At 54.1% G+C, this 15,297-nt stretch overlaps 1 protein-coding gene across 5 annotated transcripts in view; it reads right to left on the bottom strand.

Annotated features, from left to right (window-relative positions):
- Positions 1 to 15,297, bottom strand: part of GSG1L (GSG1 like) — a 189,703-nt gene that overhangs the window by 18,609 nt on the left and 155,797 nt on the right. For 3 of the 5 annotated variants that reach the window (XM_045072580.1, XM_045072583.1, XM_045072581.1), the window contains exon 5: positions 5,070 to 5,237. The exons of the other annotated variants lie outside the window; for them this stretch is intronic. In XM_045072580.1, coding sequence (XP_044928515.1) covers positions 5,070 to 5,237 — 168 coding nt within the window. The remainder of the gene's footprint in view (positions 1 to 5,069; positions 5,238 to 15,297) is intronic. 5 annotated transcript variants of the gene reach the window in all.

Below are 15,297 nucleotides of genomic sequence, written 5' to 3'. Positions count from 1 at the left end.
CGGGTTGTGCTATGAGAGAGAGGGGACAAAGTGAAGACAGGCCCTTCCAAGAGCGTCCCTACAATGGACTGGAGAGCAGACAGCAGAGAGCCCCCCCATACCAAGCAGGAAGATGGGCAAAGGGGCGTGTCAGGCCCTCAGTGGGGTAGGAATCATTCAATCTGTGCCTATCTCCCCGCTCTTGAGGTCTGGCTCCTCCATGCCTGCCTCGAGGCCCCGTGCGGCCGCGTGCGCCCCAGGAAGGAAGCCTGGGGAGGGCCGCTACGCCATGGGTCTCCAGCCGGTAATTTTTAAATTCTCTGGGGCCGCCAGCCCCCACCCCAGTGCTGTGGGAAGATGAGAGAGATCAGAGACTCCGGTCCAACTCCCACTCATCAATCAAACCCAACTGCTCAGACTTTCCTAAATCCACTTGTGTGCTCCCTCTCTGGGCCTTTGCCCGTGCTGTTGCTTGTGCCTAAGAACGTCTTCTCTCACCCGCTGCCCATCTGGCTGGCGAACGCCGCACGTGCCTCTGGAAACTTGGCTCAAGGGTCTCATCTCTGAAAGCTCTTTTATCCTCCAGCTGCCCTGGGCTGGGCCTGGGCCCTCGGCCTGCCGTCACCTCCAGGAGACCCCACGATGTCACCTTGCCGTGCTCCATAGATCCCGAGGCAGGGCAGGTGATGGGCGAGCCCGGGGGCCTCCCGGGGAGGATGCTGCCGCTCGCTCCAGCCCACCGACACCATGTGAGAGCGGGGGCCCAGTGCAGCCAGACCGTCCGCTTTCTCATGCGAAGCAAAAACCTTGGCGTCCTAAGGCGATTCTGATTCTTAAAACTCAGCCAAAATTTAAACATTTTTAAACCACCATAGGGACCAAGCAAAGCACGTCTTCGGGCAGGATTCTCCAAGGGCCGCCAGCTTATGGTGTGTGCTGGGCTCCTTTCTCAGGCAGGGAGTGTCTTCCTTGTGCTGTTCAGAGGGAGGTTTCTGGCAGGGGTGTGGGCAGGGAAAGGGGGAGCCCCGGTTTTATAAAGTGAAACTTCACTGTATCATCTCATGTAATCCTCAAAAGAAAACTGTGAGGAAGGGTGCCAGCCCATTTTCCAGCCAGGAAAACAGAGGCTGCAGGAAGGGACATGACCCACCGTTAGCAAATTATGGAGTTAAGTTCAACCTGGTCGATTCCTTACGGAGGGCATCCAAGGTTAAATGAGTGCACGCACAGCCAGGCCCAGGAACAGCCATAGGAAGGAAGCCCAGTCCCGCTCTGCACCGTGGGTAACAGTGTAATTACTATGAAGAGTTAGTAACACAACTTATTGAGCCCCTGAGCTCCTAGGTGCCTGATCCAGCAGAAACCACAAAGACTGTTGTTGTCCACTTTCTCTGGTGCTGTGCACACAGGAGGCAGGGACAAACCAGGCGGTAAATAGATTAACAAGTAAGTTCAGAGAGCGGGACGTCGCAGAGCGAGGCGAAGGCCGGCGATCCCATCCCACAGGCAGGAGGCCACCCAACCTGCTCTTCACCCCCTGGAAGCTCCCAGACTTTCGCTCTCCCACCCCGGCGGCTTCCCCCAGGGAGGCAGGGTGGCTGTTCCCTGTGGCTGTGAAACCCTGCCGGGGTCCAATCCAACAGGTCTGGCTCTCCTCCACGAGTTGTTAAAGCAGATCCGAACATTAAGCATTCAGGAAAGCCGGGTCTGCAAATATTTATCTTTCATTCATTCGGCAGCTTCTGACCCTCCCCTCCGAGGCCCCATTAAGACGTCCTCCTTGGGGATGGCAGGCGGGGGACCTGGGGAGCGCTTAATTCCAGACGTTTCTCTAAGCAGCCGCTCAGAGTCAGGAGTAGGCTCCCCAGCCCCCGGTCCGCACGCGTGCACACTGGCCTCCCTGTGCACACACACCCCTGCATTTCAAAACCCCTGAAAACTGTTCAGAATCTGCCCAGTTAGTCCTGAGACCTGCATAGGCTCCCCCCCCAGAGAAAACTCGAAGAGGGTGGCCTGCGGCAGCGGCCAGGCCCTCTCTGCCCCGTCAGCCCCAACAGGGTGGCATCTTGTCCAGAGTCAGGAGCACAGACGGAGAGGCCTGGTGAAGTGGGCAGCAACCGTGGGCACAGCTGGGAGACCCTGCACCCTCTCCCCGGGCACCACACCCACCCTCACACCCTGAGCCCTCGGCAGACTCCCCTCATTCACCCCTGCAAGTCCAGCTCCCTCCTCAGTGCCGGGCAGAGCCTGCTGACCCGTCTCGAGAGGTCACACGTCACAAGACTGTGGCCTGCTTCAAATCCCAACTCTGGCACTTACCAGCTGTGTGACCTTAGACAAGTCACTTTACCTCTCTGTGCCTTGATTTCACATCTATAAAACAGGGGACACAATAGTACCTATGACCTCCCAGAGGCGTGGTGGAATTCACTGAGTCATACCTGGAGCAGAGAGAAGGCACCCAATGTCTGCTGTGGTTATTAATACGGTTATTAGATTCCTAATGCCTAAAATGCCATCTCCTAAGCCAATCGTCTTCATCATTACTAAGCTTTCTATGTCACATCAGCAGCAGAAGCAACAGACTCACAGATAGAAAATGCAGTACTCTGCCCAGCACATTACCTGCATTACAAAGTGTGACTTTCCAGGACGCTGACGGCTCTGGGCTCTCCTGCTGGCTGTCAGAGGACACTGGCCCAGACAGGCTTAGTGCCTTGCCCCAAGTCACACAGCAGTGAAGCTACAGAACTCAGCAGTGAACCATGCACTCAGACTGAGGCTTTCCCGAAGTCCCTGCTCCTTCCGCCACCCTCCAACCCCCCAAGGAGGGGAAAACCTAGGCAGGTGAGCCCCTCAGGTCTCTCCCCTGGTGTCTGTGGCTACAGTTTTGGGGACACTGGCCAGTGCAGGATTTCAGCCCTGCTGCTGCTGGGCCACTTGCAGACCTGTGCTGGGAGAGATCCACGTGCTCTGAGCTTTGTGGGGAAGCACCAAAAAAAAAAAAAAAAAAAAAAAAAAAAAAAAAAATTAGAACAGCCCAGCTAAGCTGAAATGCTCTCCTCAGAGAGGAAGGGAAATAAAATTTGATGAACCTCTGCATAATGTTCAAGTTATGAACGCGTAAAGTGATATTCTGCACATATGCTGAGAACCAGGCATCTGCCCCCACACGGCCAGGGCCTGAGCTGTTAGGGACCGTTCCAACCAGGGCACTGGCAAACAGCAGCTTCTTGATGATAGAGTTCGGAGAGGTCCTGTCTTCTGCCTTGGTAGGACAAGGCTGCCTGCAGATGCCCCGGGTTCTCTCCTAGCCGAGGGGACAGCTGAGGATGCAGTGATAAGGGATGGCTTTAGACATCGTGCTGTGTATACGGCTGCTATATATGGTTCCTAAGCACCTCCTGCGGGTCCTGTCCTATGCCAGCCGTTGCCACCTTCCTGGTGAGCACACTGACCCCAGCCGTGGGCAAGGTGGCCCCGTATGCCCAAGGAGTCCAAGCTTCCCAGCCACAGCTGTCTGGCCCCAGGCTGGACACCTGATCTGGGACCCTAGCGTCGGGGAGCCAGGAAGCTGCATCTGACTGGTGATGGTGAAGTTTGAGCTCAAAGTGTGTGGGGCAGCCGGGCCTGAGGTCTCCAGGGAGAATTCAGTCGGTTATCCAAAGAAAAATAAAAAAGCACCTGCTAGGTGCCTGGCCCAGTTGTAGGAGCTGGGAATAGAGCAGGGAACAAGACCACGAAGCTTGTCCATCCTGGAGCTCACAGCCTGTAAACTCAGACACGAACAGGATACAGTCAGGTTGTGTGGGTGCTCTCTGAAAACCTGGCTGGAGTGCACGGGGCGAATTTAGACCGACTGATTACGGAAGGCCTCACTGAGCAGCTGAAGTTCAAGCTGAGACCCGAGTCAGCCAGCCAGGTGCGTACTCCAATCAAGGGCATAGCAAGTGCAAAAGGCCTCGGGAGGGGGTGAGCTCACGGTGTTCAAAGCACAGAAAGGAGCCCCACACGGCACAGGAGAGATGACGAGGTCTGCAGGAGTCAGAGAGAGGTGCCCGTGTGGCCTCCGTCATGTGACTCCTTGGCTTGAAACCTTTCCACTGCCTCAGAGAGTCCAGGTGCTCGATGCTGCCCAGCTCCGCAGTCTCCTTCCCCCTTTCCTCCTCAGACTCTGTTCATCAGTCCTGACAACCTTTCAGTGCGCTACCACTGAAGGGCATTATTGCATATCCAGTCAGCTCCCCTAGAAGCAGACCCTGTGACAAGGATTTGGGCATGCGTGGTTTACTTAAGAGATGGTCCCAGGAAACATGCTGACCCTCTGCCTGTCTGTCCTTCAGCCATTCTCCGCCATCCATCCATGCAGCCAAGTACCCACCCATCCATGTATGCATGCACACATGCGTGAATTCTTTCATTCATCTATCTCTCCTTCCACCCCACCAACCATCCAACCGCCCACCCAACCATCCATCCATCCATACATACACCCATCCGTCCATCCATCCACCCACCCAACCATCCAGCCACCCACCCACCCAAACACACTTCCGTACATACACCCAAGCATTCAACCATCCATTCATATATACACGATTGATTGGCCCTTCTATTCCCAACTGGACTCTGAGGACTCAGGGGATCCGATGTAGTCCCTGGCCTTGAGGAGACCTCGTCCTCCAGCAGTGATCAACAATCCCACTGCTGGGTCCCTCTTTCCACTCATTGCTGTAACAGAGCCCAAGAAGAGGACCTTGGTTTGTTCTCGGTATGCCCCTAAAAAGACATGGTTCTCAGAAGCATGGGGCTAACGAGCAAACACTGAGACTCAGTTCTTTCTTCTTGGTTTCTCAGGCTCTGATCACAAGGCAACCTCATATCCCATAAAACACCAAAATATCCCAGAAATGCCAACACAGTGGGGTCCAAACTCTGCCTTACCCAGCCTCTCCCTTCTACCCCACTACACCCCCAGGATGCTTCTGTCCAATCACTCTAGCTTTTGACTGGAGCCCTGTGGCTACTGAGGCCAAACCCTGGGCTTTGGACTCCCAATGATGGCCAGAGGTGACCCCATGTGCACTGACCTCTCCCGGAAGTACTTGATGGCCTCAGGTTCTATGAAGGTCGGCTCCTCCCGGTAGCCCTGCTCAAAGACCTTGCGCTTGTGCCGGAACTCAATGACCGTCTTGGTGTAGGAGTTGAGGGTGGTGACAGAGGCTGCCATGCAGCAGGTAAAGGAGCCCCACGCCAGGCTGCCAAGAGATGAGGAGAGAGGTGCCACAGTGAGGATGGGCAGGGGACAGGAAACCGCCCCCCACCCCGCCAGACATGCATTCACCTTGCACAGCTGCCTTCTCTGGGCCACTCTGGAGCAGGTGCTACTGCAGAGAAGACCAAGATGAGGTCTCCGCCCCACTCAGCCTGTGCACTGTGATGCAGACATGACAGCCTTCATTACTGGGCCACAAGGAAAGAGCGAGACCTTCCATCCACAGGGGCCAGACTCAGGGAAGGTCACCAGAGCACAGGTAGGCCGCAAGGGGTCTTGCAGGATGAGCGAGAGTTTACCAGGGAGAAGGGCATTCCATGAAGAGGGAAGGGCGTGTGCAAAGGCACGGAGGCACGAGGCAGTGAGGAATAGCCCACAGACTGCCGGAGGTCTGAGATGCTGGAGCGCGGGAGAGTGCAATTAGTTGGAGTTGATGATAAAGAAGAAGCGGCGGGGTGGGGGGGGGACCCTAAAAGCTGGTGTCCATGGTGGGTTAAATTACCTCTGTTCATGTTTGACCTTGGGCAAGATGCTTAACCCCCCCGCCCCTTACTCCTCACATCATTTTAATGGATGTAACAACAGCACCAACTCACAACGTTGTTGTAAGGATTGAAGGAGATGGGCCGTCCAAATCATCTCAGACTGCGCCTGGTGCATAGAGCAGGCACTCAAAAGAAGTTCGCTGTCCTTACAACCACCAGCAGCTTCAACATGCTTCCTGCCCCTTCTGTCTGGCTTCATTTCCAAACTCTCCCTCTGCGAGATTAAGCTATCATGACCGTGTGGCGCTCTTCTCCACCCTTCCTCCAAGCACTGCCGGCAATTCTTGGCTGCGCTCACCTGACGTGGATGTGGGGCCAGCCAGAGCTGACAGCGGGAAAGAAGGGAAGGAGGTGTGGACCTAGCAGATCAGGGACCAGGCGCTGGTCTTCTCTGACCCGCTGTCCGTTCTAGACGTGGTCTCCCGCCTAGTTCCTCTGACCAGGACGGGGCAGTAACATTTAGAATCAGGAGCGGGGACCTGCCTGACTCCCGTGAGTTACACCCAGCCGGGTCTCCACGTCCATGCTCTCCAGTCCCTGCCCGGATGACGGGTTTCCTCCCAATCAAGGCTCAGTGCTGCCTGCCTGTCCCACAGCATCCAACCTCCTCTTCTCCGTTGGGTCTCTCAACATCACCGCCAATCCATTCCTCAAGGCCAGGGCAGCCCACCTGCCACACGCACTGCTCTGCTTTTTATCAGCCCCAGGCCACCCAGAAGGCAAGCAAGGGGAAGTGGGAGGATTCAGCCTGTCTCCCAGGGATGCCCGATCATCACCTGTCCCTTATCGACAAAACTGCTAATGGATTCCTTGTTCCTTCGTGATAAGGAGCAAATGTAGACCTCCCAGAAGCTCTCCAGTATCGATGACGGACAGCGATGGGCTCCACCTGGTCCGTCTTAGAGCAGCCCTGTCCGTCAAAGAGTCTGGGAGGTCACCCCGCCCTCCGTGTTCACAGACGACTGGATAAGGGCTGAGCATCTGACCAAAGTTGATCCAATCAGATACTCTGTCCTCTCAGCAATGAAACTCAAGACCAGCTCAAAGTGGGATGGGTGTTTGAACTACAGAGGTGGAAATTCAGAACGCGAGGCTGGAGAACAAAGAAGCGGGCCTCTCCTGGGATTCCCCGACACCCAGGTTGGTTTGGCCTGACCAGTAACCGTTCTGTTAAGGGACCAGTGCTTCCCTCCTCTCAGGCCACACGGTTTGCGTGGAGCTGGCCTCATCCCCAAACTTTAGGGTGATTGCATGGCCAATACCTGGCCAATGAGAGCATCACTTCCCTCTGGTCACAGTCATTGGTTCACGGATGGGCGTGTGACACCCAAGTCAGGCTGATGAGACTCCATCCCGGGACTCTCGGTCCCATCTCTCCCGGGGTGCCAAGCTGGTGGGATTTGAGCCTGGAGCTGCTAGGAACTGTCTTGCCACCATGCAACCTGCTAAGGAGGCTGACTACTTAGCAGAGCCTTGAAAAAAGATCCAGGTCCCTGTGCTGAAGCCATTATCCCTGGACTTTTCAGTTATGGGAGCCCAAACTCCCTTATCGGATTTTTTTCTTTCTCTAAGCCAGTCTGAATGGGGTGTCTGTCATCAGCAACCCAAGTTCCTGCGCAATTGCTTTCTATAAATTCCCTATTTTCCATGGCTTAGTTTTAAAAGTGAATTTCGAGTCTTTAGGATCAGGGAGCTTATCTAGGAGCAGGTCCAGCTTCCAAGTCTGGTTACCCGACGAGGGGAGGAGCTTCTCTCCCTGTCACACACCCCTGTTCAGTTTCATCGCAGGCCTCACCACACCCTGTAATTCTCCTGTAGCTTTTCTTCCTATTATTTATTATTCTTTGTTCTTAAATGAAACTTTCTATTTTGGGATAATTATAGATTCACAGGCAGTTGTAAGAAATAACACAGAGAGTTCCACGTACCCTGTACCCAGTTTTCCTCAATGGTAACGTCTTGCGGATACAGTCAGTCCCCAGCCGGCCTATCGACACCAATAGTCAAGATACAGACCGTCTCCGTTCACCACACTCCTGTTGCCATTTTACAGCCACACCCCCTCCCCTCCCAACCTCTAGCAACCAGTAATCAGCTCTTCATTTCTCTTATTTTGTCATTTTAAGAATGTTGCATAAGTGGAATCACACGGCCCGTATTTTGGGGATCGGCTTTTAGCACTCAGTATACTTCTCTGGAGAGTCAACCCAATTTCTGTATCAACCATTTATGCCCTCAGATCAGGCAGTTTCTCCACATCTGCACCAGCATGTCATGTTGTCGCTTTTTTTTTTTTCTTTGAGCGATTCTGATAGCTGTGTAGTAACACCTCATTGTGGTTTTCATTTGCATTTTTCTAATGGCTAATGGTGCTGAACATCTTTCCTCTTGCTTACTTGCCATCTGTTTATCCTCTTTGGCAAAATATCTGTTCATGTTCTTCTGCCCACTTTCTAATCAGATTGTTTGGACGCTGTTGTGGTTTACAGTTGAGTTGGGAGTGTTTGTATGGATCCTAAATACGGGGCCTTTGTGTGAGAGGTGGCTTACAAATGTTTTCCTCGGTCGCTTGTCTTTCCAACCACAGGTCTGTCACAGAGCAAGTGTTTCATTTTGCTGACATGCAAGGTATCAAATTTTCCATTTATGTTTTTGATCCGTTTGATATCAAATCTAAGACCTCTGTGCCTATGTCTAGATCCCAAAGATTTTCTATTTTTTTCCCTAAAAATTTTAGAGTCTTACAATTTGTATTTCGGTCCCTAAACCATTTTGAGTTAATTTTGATACCAGGCATGGAGTTTAGATCAAGATTGATTTTTTTTTCCTTTTGTCCCTGTACGTCCAATAATTCCAGCCACCATTTGTTGAAAAGGCTACTCCCTCTCCACGGAATGGATTTGCATCTTTGTCAAATGATCAGTGAGGCCCATTTGTGTGGGTCTGTTTCTGGGTTCCTTCTTCTGTCCTATTGATCTCTGTGTATCCCTCCCCCCGACCGCACAGCCTAGACTACTGTAACTACATATTAAATCTTGAAATTGGATAGACTAATTCCTCCCACTTCGAGACTTCTCAAAATTGTTTTAGCTATTCTAGTTCCTTTGCCTTTCCTAATAAATTCCAGAATAATCTTGTCTATACCTACAAGAAATCTTGCTGAGATTTTAATAGGCATTGCATGAGCAGAACTGACTGTCCCTGGGGGCAGGGGTCCTGGCTCCCTGTGTGACCTCCACTGCCACTTGGGGATGGGTGGGGTTTGTTACAATTCCAGAAAAGTGACAGTCGCGGCTCCCTGCTCTGCTCTCACTGCCGCCGGTGATGTGCCTCATGACAGCCTGATGAAGGGAATCTGAGCTTGGCGCGAGTGGGGGCGTCCACCCACAGCCGTTGGTTTGTTCGTGGTTTGTTTTCTGGGATGTGTGACTGTCGAGAGCAGTTGTTGCTAAGTTTTCTGTCTTGGTAGGCTGCCCCTTTCCTGGTCTTGTGGCTACAGAAAGCAGACTTTTGGTGTGTTTGCGTGTGTGTGTGTGTGTGTGTGCGTGCGCACGCGCGTGTATGCACCTGCACGTACACGGGCATCTTTGGCATTGCCGGGTTGCTGACTTCTTCATTTCCAGCCTGGGTTGCGCCGGTGTCCTGTCTCTTGGTCCCAGGTCAGCCGACTGTCTTCTCTCGACCAGCTCCTTGTTACGCTGGCCTTATGTCTCGTGTTCCAGGATCTTAGGTGTCTTTAGCAGGAGGAATAGGGAGACGTAGGTCTATTCCATCTTTCCAGAAGGGGCAGGCCCGCTTATTTGGGCTTTGATCATCTTCCCACCCACACCAGAACTTCAGTTTCATGAAAACAGAAGCTTTGTTTTGTTCACTGCTCTATCCTTAGCACCTAGAACTGTGCCTGGCACATAGGAGGTGCCCAGTAAATATTGGTAGAACGAAGAGATACAGATATGACCCAAACAGACTGAACGAACAGATATAACCACGTGGGTGGTTGGCCTGGTTTTGGGAGCCGAGAGCAGAGTGGACACTGTGGGGGAGGAGAGGGGAGGGTGATGGGCTGGACAGAGTGGCTGTCAACCTCTTGGTGCTCTGGGAGCTGCAGGGCAGGCCAGGGCGGATGCTGGGGCCAGATCCGGGGATGAATAGAGGCCCTGCTCCGTGGGAAGACTGTTACCTGACCCCCAAGGGAGGCAGCCCTAGTCCTCATTAGGATGGACGGACAGAGAATCAGAGTGCAAGACAGGACACAAATGCTTGGTCTAGGCCACGCTCAGGGCCCCAGAGCTGAGGGCTGCAGAGCTGACAGTGGCAGGTTCTGGGGGCCCAGCCAGTTCAGCCACGGCCAGCAGGCGTCCCCTCCCTGGTCGTAGAGGAAGGGGGAGGCCAGAGCCCCCTGCTTTGGGGGACGTGAGAAAAAGAGAGCTTCCAGCTCCTGCTGAGCACTCTCGGTCTCCCAGCGGTGACAGTGGTGACAGCAAACACACCCTCTCCAGGGGCTCCGTGGGGCAAGGTCCTTCGATGGTCACGGCAGCAGAAAGGCCAGCTAAGGCCTGCAGAGAGGGCAGGCCAGCCCTCGGGCCCCAAGAGAGGGAAGAGGCCAGCCTTCTGTTTCCGCAGGGTCGCGGAGATTGGAGGGCACAAGGCGAAGAAAAGAGGGTAGCGGCCAGGCCATCCGCTTCACGGAGACTGGGTCTCGGGGGCGAACAGAGAGGCATCCCTGCCTCAACCCGGTCCTGGCCCAACCTGCTACTCTGCTGTGTGACCTGTGCCAAACTGCTTAACCTCTCTGGGCTTCTAGCTCTTGTGAAGCTACAACTCTGTGATGGTCTCCTACCCGCAGTCTGCAGGCAGAACGCTCAGGACGGGGGCTTTCTAAAATCTTGCTCCATTTTGATCAAATTCGAAGCAGAAGGACAAAGCGACTAGTTTTCCACGTTCCCGTCATCACCAGGAAAACTGCCATGCTGCCCTTCCCCGCGGGGGCCACCATGCAGATTCCTGCAGGGTCCGGTGGTTGGTGATGCCGGGAAAGCGCAAGGCGGCAGGGAGGGGCAGGGGTGGGGTGACCCGGGGAGCAGATGCCCCATGGAAAGGGACAGCCACCACGCAACTCCAGCTCCCGGTGCACGTGGCAAGGCCGGTTTGGCAAGGACATAGCTTCTGATAGGAGCCCCAAACTTGGATTTTTACGTGAAATGTTCACCTTTTTAGATGTTAAAAACAAATACGTCTGTTATTTTTTTAAAACACTGTAATTTTTAATAGTTTTTTTTCCCCCTAGATTTGTGCGTATGTATGTGTGAGAGAGAGAAAGCGATCATGAGCAGGGGGACCGACGGGGAGGGAGAAGCAGATCCCCACTGAGCAGGGAGCCCAGTGTGGTCCTTGATTCCAGGACCTTGGGACCCTGATCGGAGCCCAAGGCAGATGCTTAACCAACTGAGCCACCAAGTTGCCTGAATCCATCTCTTATCTAACACCTTGGCAGGCGACAAAACGTCTAGGGGCTGGTCTCAGCCCCAGCCCGGGGCAGCCCCTGGGCTCACTGCGCGTTCTGGGCCTTTGCTCTCTCTGAGGCTGCGTCCTGGTTCCTGAACTGGGCCTGGTAACCCGTCTGTGGGAGTTAGCACGGCAGGACCAGACAGCTTGGGGACCTGAGACACAGAGCTGGGGAAGGAAAAAAAAAAAAAAAAGAAAGAAAAGCCAGGCAGAAGGTGGGGAGGGGCCTCCAATGGGGTTCCGAGGCTTAGGGCCAAAGGGACAGGAGGGCACCCCCCTCCGGGGCAGCTGGAGCCCAGGGCACAGACGGCAAGGGGCTGCCTGCATGCTCACAGGGTGTCACTGTGTGGACATTCGGGGCATGTGCCTCCCAGCAAGTGAGAGCAGCATTAGCAAAGGCTCAATGTCATTGTCACCACTTAGAATCACTGCCACTTAGGAGCACTCGCTGTGTACCAAGCGCTTTAAGAGCTCGGCACACATAGTCCCTCCAACAACCCTATGAAACACACATTACTATCATCCACTCCAGAGGTGGATAGACTGAGAGGCGGCTGCTTCCCTCCAACAGCAGCATTCATGGAGCACAACCGCTGTGCTAAGCACCGCACTGCCCCGATCCACAGGGTCCCCATCATAGCTCCTCCCGAGATGCCCCTGCCTGGAGCCTCCCCTCCTAAGGTTCATGCTTTTCGAGGCCCCTTCGCCTTGAATCTGACCCCATCACTAGCTCTCGACCGAGAGAATGCACCAGAAGTGACAGAGTGACTTCCGAGGCAAGGTCATAAAATAAACTCGTAGCGTCTGCTCAGATCTCTTGGAATTCTTGCTCCTCACGAGAAGCCGCGCCCGCTGACAGCCTCGCTCAGCCCCCAGACCCCAGCCGGCACCCACAGCCGGTGCTGGGAGGGGCCAGCTTGGACACCCTCCCTGGCCCTGCCCCAGATGATGTCATCGTGGCCAGCGACCCACTGGAGCGTCACGGGAGACCCTGAGCAAGGATGTCCTAGCTAAGCCCGGTCAACGCACTAAACCGTAAGAAACAAGAACCCATTTTTATTTTCGGGTAAGGTGTCTAGATGAAGAGATACAGGACACGCTACTTGCAGGGGTCCCACAAGGAGAAACTCAGGCCAGCCCCATTTTACAGATGAGCATACTGAGGCACGGGGAGGCTGAGTGACCTGGGGCGCGTCCACAGCCAGTGAGGGTCAGAGTGGGGGCTCTGCTCCCATGCGCTCTGATTCCTCTGGCCTCCACCACGCCTCCACACTGTCAGCCTGCAGGGGTCCGGCCGTGCATGTCCGCGGAAGGTTTGAACCAGGCTGTCTGATTCCCAAGCAAGGAGCCTTCCCCTCCCTGTGCACGTGTCTCTCCGGGAAGCTGGTGCCCAACATCAGCTGAGCATCTCCCATCCCCCGCCTGCCAAGCCCCCGAGGCCTACCTGGCTCTGCTGGGTGGGGAGACAGAGGCCGGAGCTGTCTGGCCTCCGAGAGGGTCTCTTCTCTTGTGCCTGGGATGGGGGCGGGGTGGGGGGGGGCAGGGACCAGAATGTTGACAAATGGCCTCACACATATTAAACAAGAGAAATGACACTGCACAGCCCTGGCGAGGCCCCAGAAGTAAGGGATGAAAAATGGGGCTGATCCATCTTGCAGGCCTCGGTGACAAGAAGAAATGGATCAGCCCTAATAGGGGCCGCATGTTGGGCCCCGGCCTTAAAGAAGTCAAATGAGAATGAGGCCAGCCCCGAGGGAGAAGAGGAGGAGGGCAGGAGGCCCGGCTTTCAGGGAAAGAAAGGGTCCCCTGGCTGACACAGCAGACTGGGTTTTGGATGCTAAGTGCCAGGATGGAGAGCTAGAGGCCTCTAGAGAGCCTCCTGTGGGAGGAGGGGCTCAGAATCCTATAACCACTGAAGGCTGTGGGACCCTGGGTGAGTGACCCAACCTTTGTGAGCCCTGGTTTCTATACACGCAACATGCGGGTTTTGCATATGTTAATTGCATATCAGTAATAGTAATATTAGAAGGGCTGGTGTCTGGGGCGTCTGGGTGGCTCCGTCTGTTAAGGACTGGACTCTTGATGGAGGCTCAGGTCATGATCTCAGGTTCATGAGATCAAGTGCCACACTGGGCTCCACACTCATGCTCGGCATGAGTCGGCTTGAGATCCTCTCTCTCCCTCTTTCTCTGCTCTTCCTCCTATTTGTGTGCTTTCTAAACAAATAAATAAAATCTTTTTTTTAAAAAAAAGGGTTGGTACCGGGTGCCTGGGTGGCTCAGTGGGTTAAAGCCTCTGCCTTCGGCTCAGGTCATGATCTCAGGGTTCTGGGATCGAGCCCCGCATCAGGCTCTCTGCTCCGCAGGGAGCCTGCTTCCCCCTCTCTCTGCCTGCCTCTCTGCTCACTTGTGATTTCTCTCTGTCAAATAAATAAATAAAATCTTTTAAAAAAATAAAAATTAAAAAATTAAAAAAGGGTTGGTAAACACTTTTAGAAGAGCGCTTGCCATATGTGAAACAGGGTGCTAAGCCCATCTATAAACCGTCTTTGTATCATCCCAGACTCAGAGCGGCAGAATACAGAGGCTGAAGGGGTGGGCTCCAAGGCCAGGCCACCTGCGTTCAGATCCCAGCTCTGCCACGCAGCACCAGCTGGCCTGGAGAGTTGACTTAAGTTCCCTGTGCCTCCGTTCCCTCTCCACAAAGTACACAACCAGAGCTTTGTTAGAATGATGACACAGCAGGGCCCGGTGCACGGCAGAGACTATTACACACGTGCTCCGCACCATCTAGTTCCGATGACCAGCTTCCAAGGTCAAGAGCTCGGGCAAGAATGACCATAAGGAGGGAAGCCCTGGGTGACAGGGAGCCAGAGCCTTAGCTGGTTTCCCTGCGGTGCTTCCACTTCAAGGGATCAGGGGTGGTGTGGGACAGTCTAGGTCCCTTTAAGGCACCTGTCTTTGCAGGGGGCGGAGCCCAGCAGAGTGCGAGGGGCACACATCAGCAGCCGTCCCCACAGGTCTGAAAGGGGTTCTTTCTGACTTGGAGGTCTTCCTGCTCCACTCTGACCACCTTCCTCCGAAGTCTCTGTACCTGCTGACCCCCGGCCAGCACACTAGCTTATCCCCTCTTCCACTAGCCTGCCCGACTACATTGCTCCCAGAGGGCCCTCCCTGCCTGGGGCTGGGTCTGCTAGCCCTCCTCCGTGATCCCCCGGCGCTCTGTGAACCGCCCCCCACCCCACCATCCACAGGATAGCTTATTTACTTGTCTCCATTGCCTGTTACAACAGTGTCTTGGCCACTGCTGTACCCCCAGTACCTAGGAGAGCGGCTGCCCCCAAGTAAGCATGTGGTAAGCGCCTGTAAAATGACTAAGTAGATAAATGGTCCCCAACCACCAGAATGGTCCAGATCTGCAGACCCCAGACATGTGTGGTTGCTCTTTCCAGCATGCATCCCATCTGATAACCCCACCCCACCCCCAAATTTCCCTTAGGGGACGCCCTTCCTCCTCTTTGGACCAACATTTTGGGTGGGGTCAATCTCTCCTCCTTGACCTTGTGACTCGGGCCAGACCAATTAGAGCAGCCCCCAGTCTCCTTGGGGTCTAAATCATTGGTCCTGGGATGGACACATGACTTAAGCCAATCCAGTGAAAGCCATTACCAGGATGTTGGCTGGAAATCCTGGAAAGAAGCCCCATCTCTCTGCTGGTGTTCCCACATTTGTAAAATGTAAGTCTAGAGCTGGGTTTGATGAGTTTGCTTAGGAAAAAGCTTGCTTAGGGAAAAGCTGCTTGTGAATGAAGCCAACCAACACAAAGGGAACAGAGATAGGAAAATGGGGAGGGGAGACCGTCTAAACTCCTGATGAATCATCTGATCACCTGGATCCAGCTGTGCCTGAAGCAGACACTTCTGGTAGTGTCTGGTAGCTCACCCAGCATCCATTCCACCCACTCACCATTTGCAAGTTTTCGTTTTCGGTTTTT

The sequence above is a fragment of the Mustela putorius genome, unplaced genomic scaffold (assembly GCF_011764305.1).
Source record: "Mustela putorius furo isolate JIRA1106 unplaced genomic scaffold, ASM1176430v1.1 tig00004039_pilon_pilon_pilon, whole genome shotgun sequence".
In the NCBI taxonomy this organism is placed as follows: domain Eukaryota; kingdom Metazoa; phylum Chordata; class Mammalia; order Carnivora; family Mustelidae; genus Mustela; species Mustela putorius.
The sequence above is the reverse complement of the archived record's forward strand: the minus strand, read 5'-3'. Positions and strand labels throughout refer to the sequence as shown.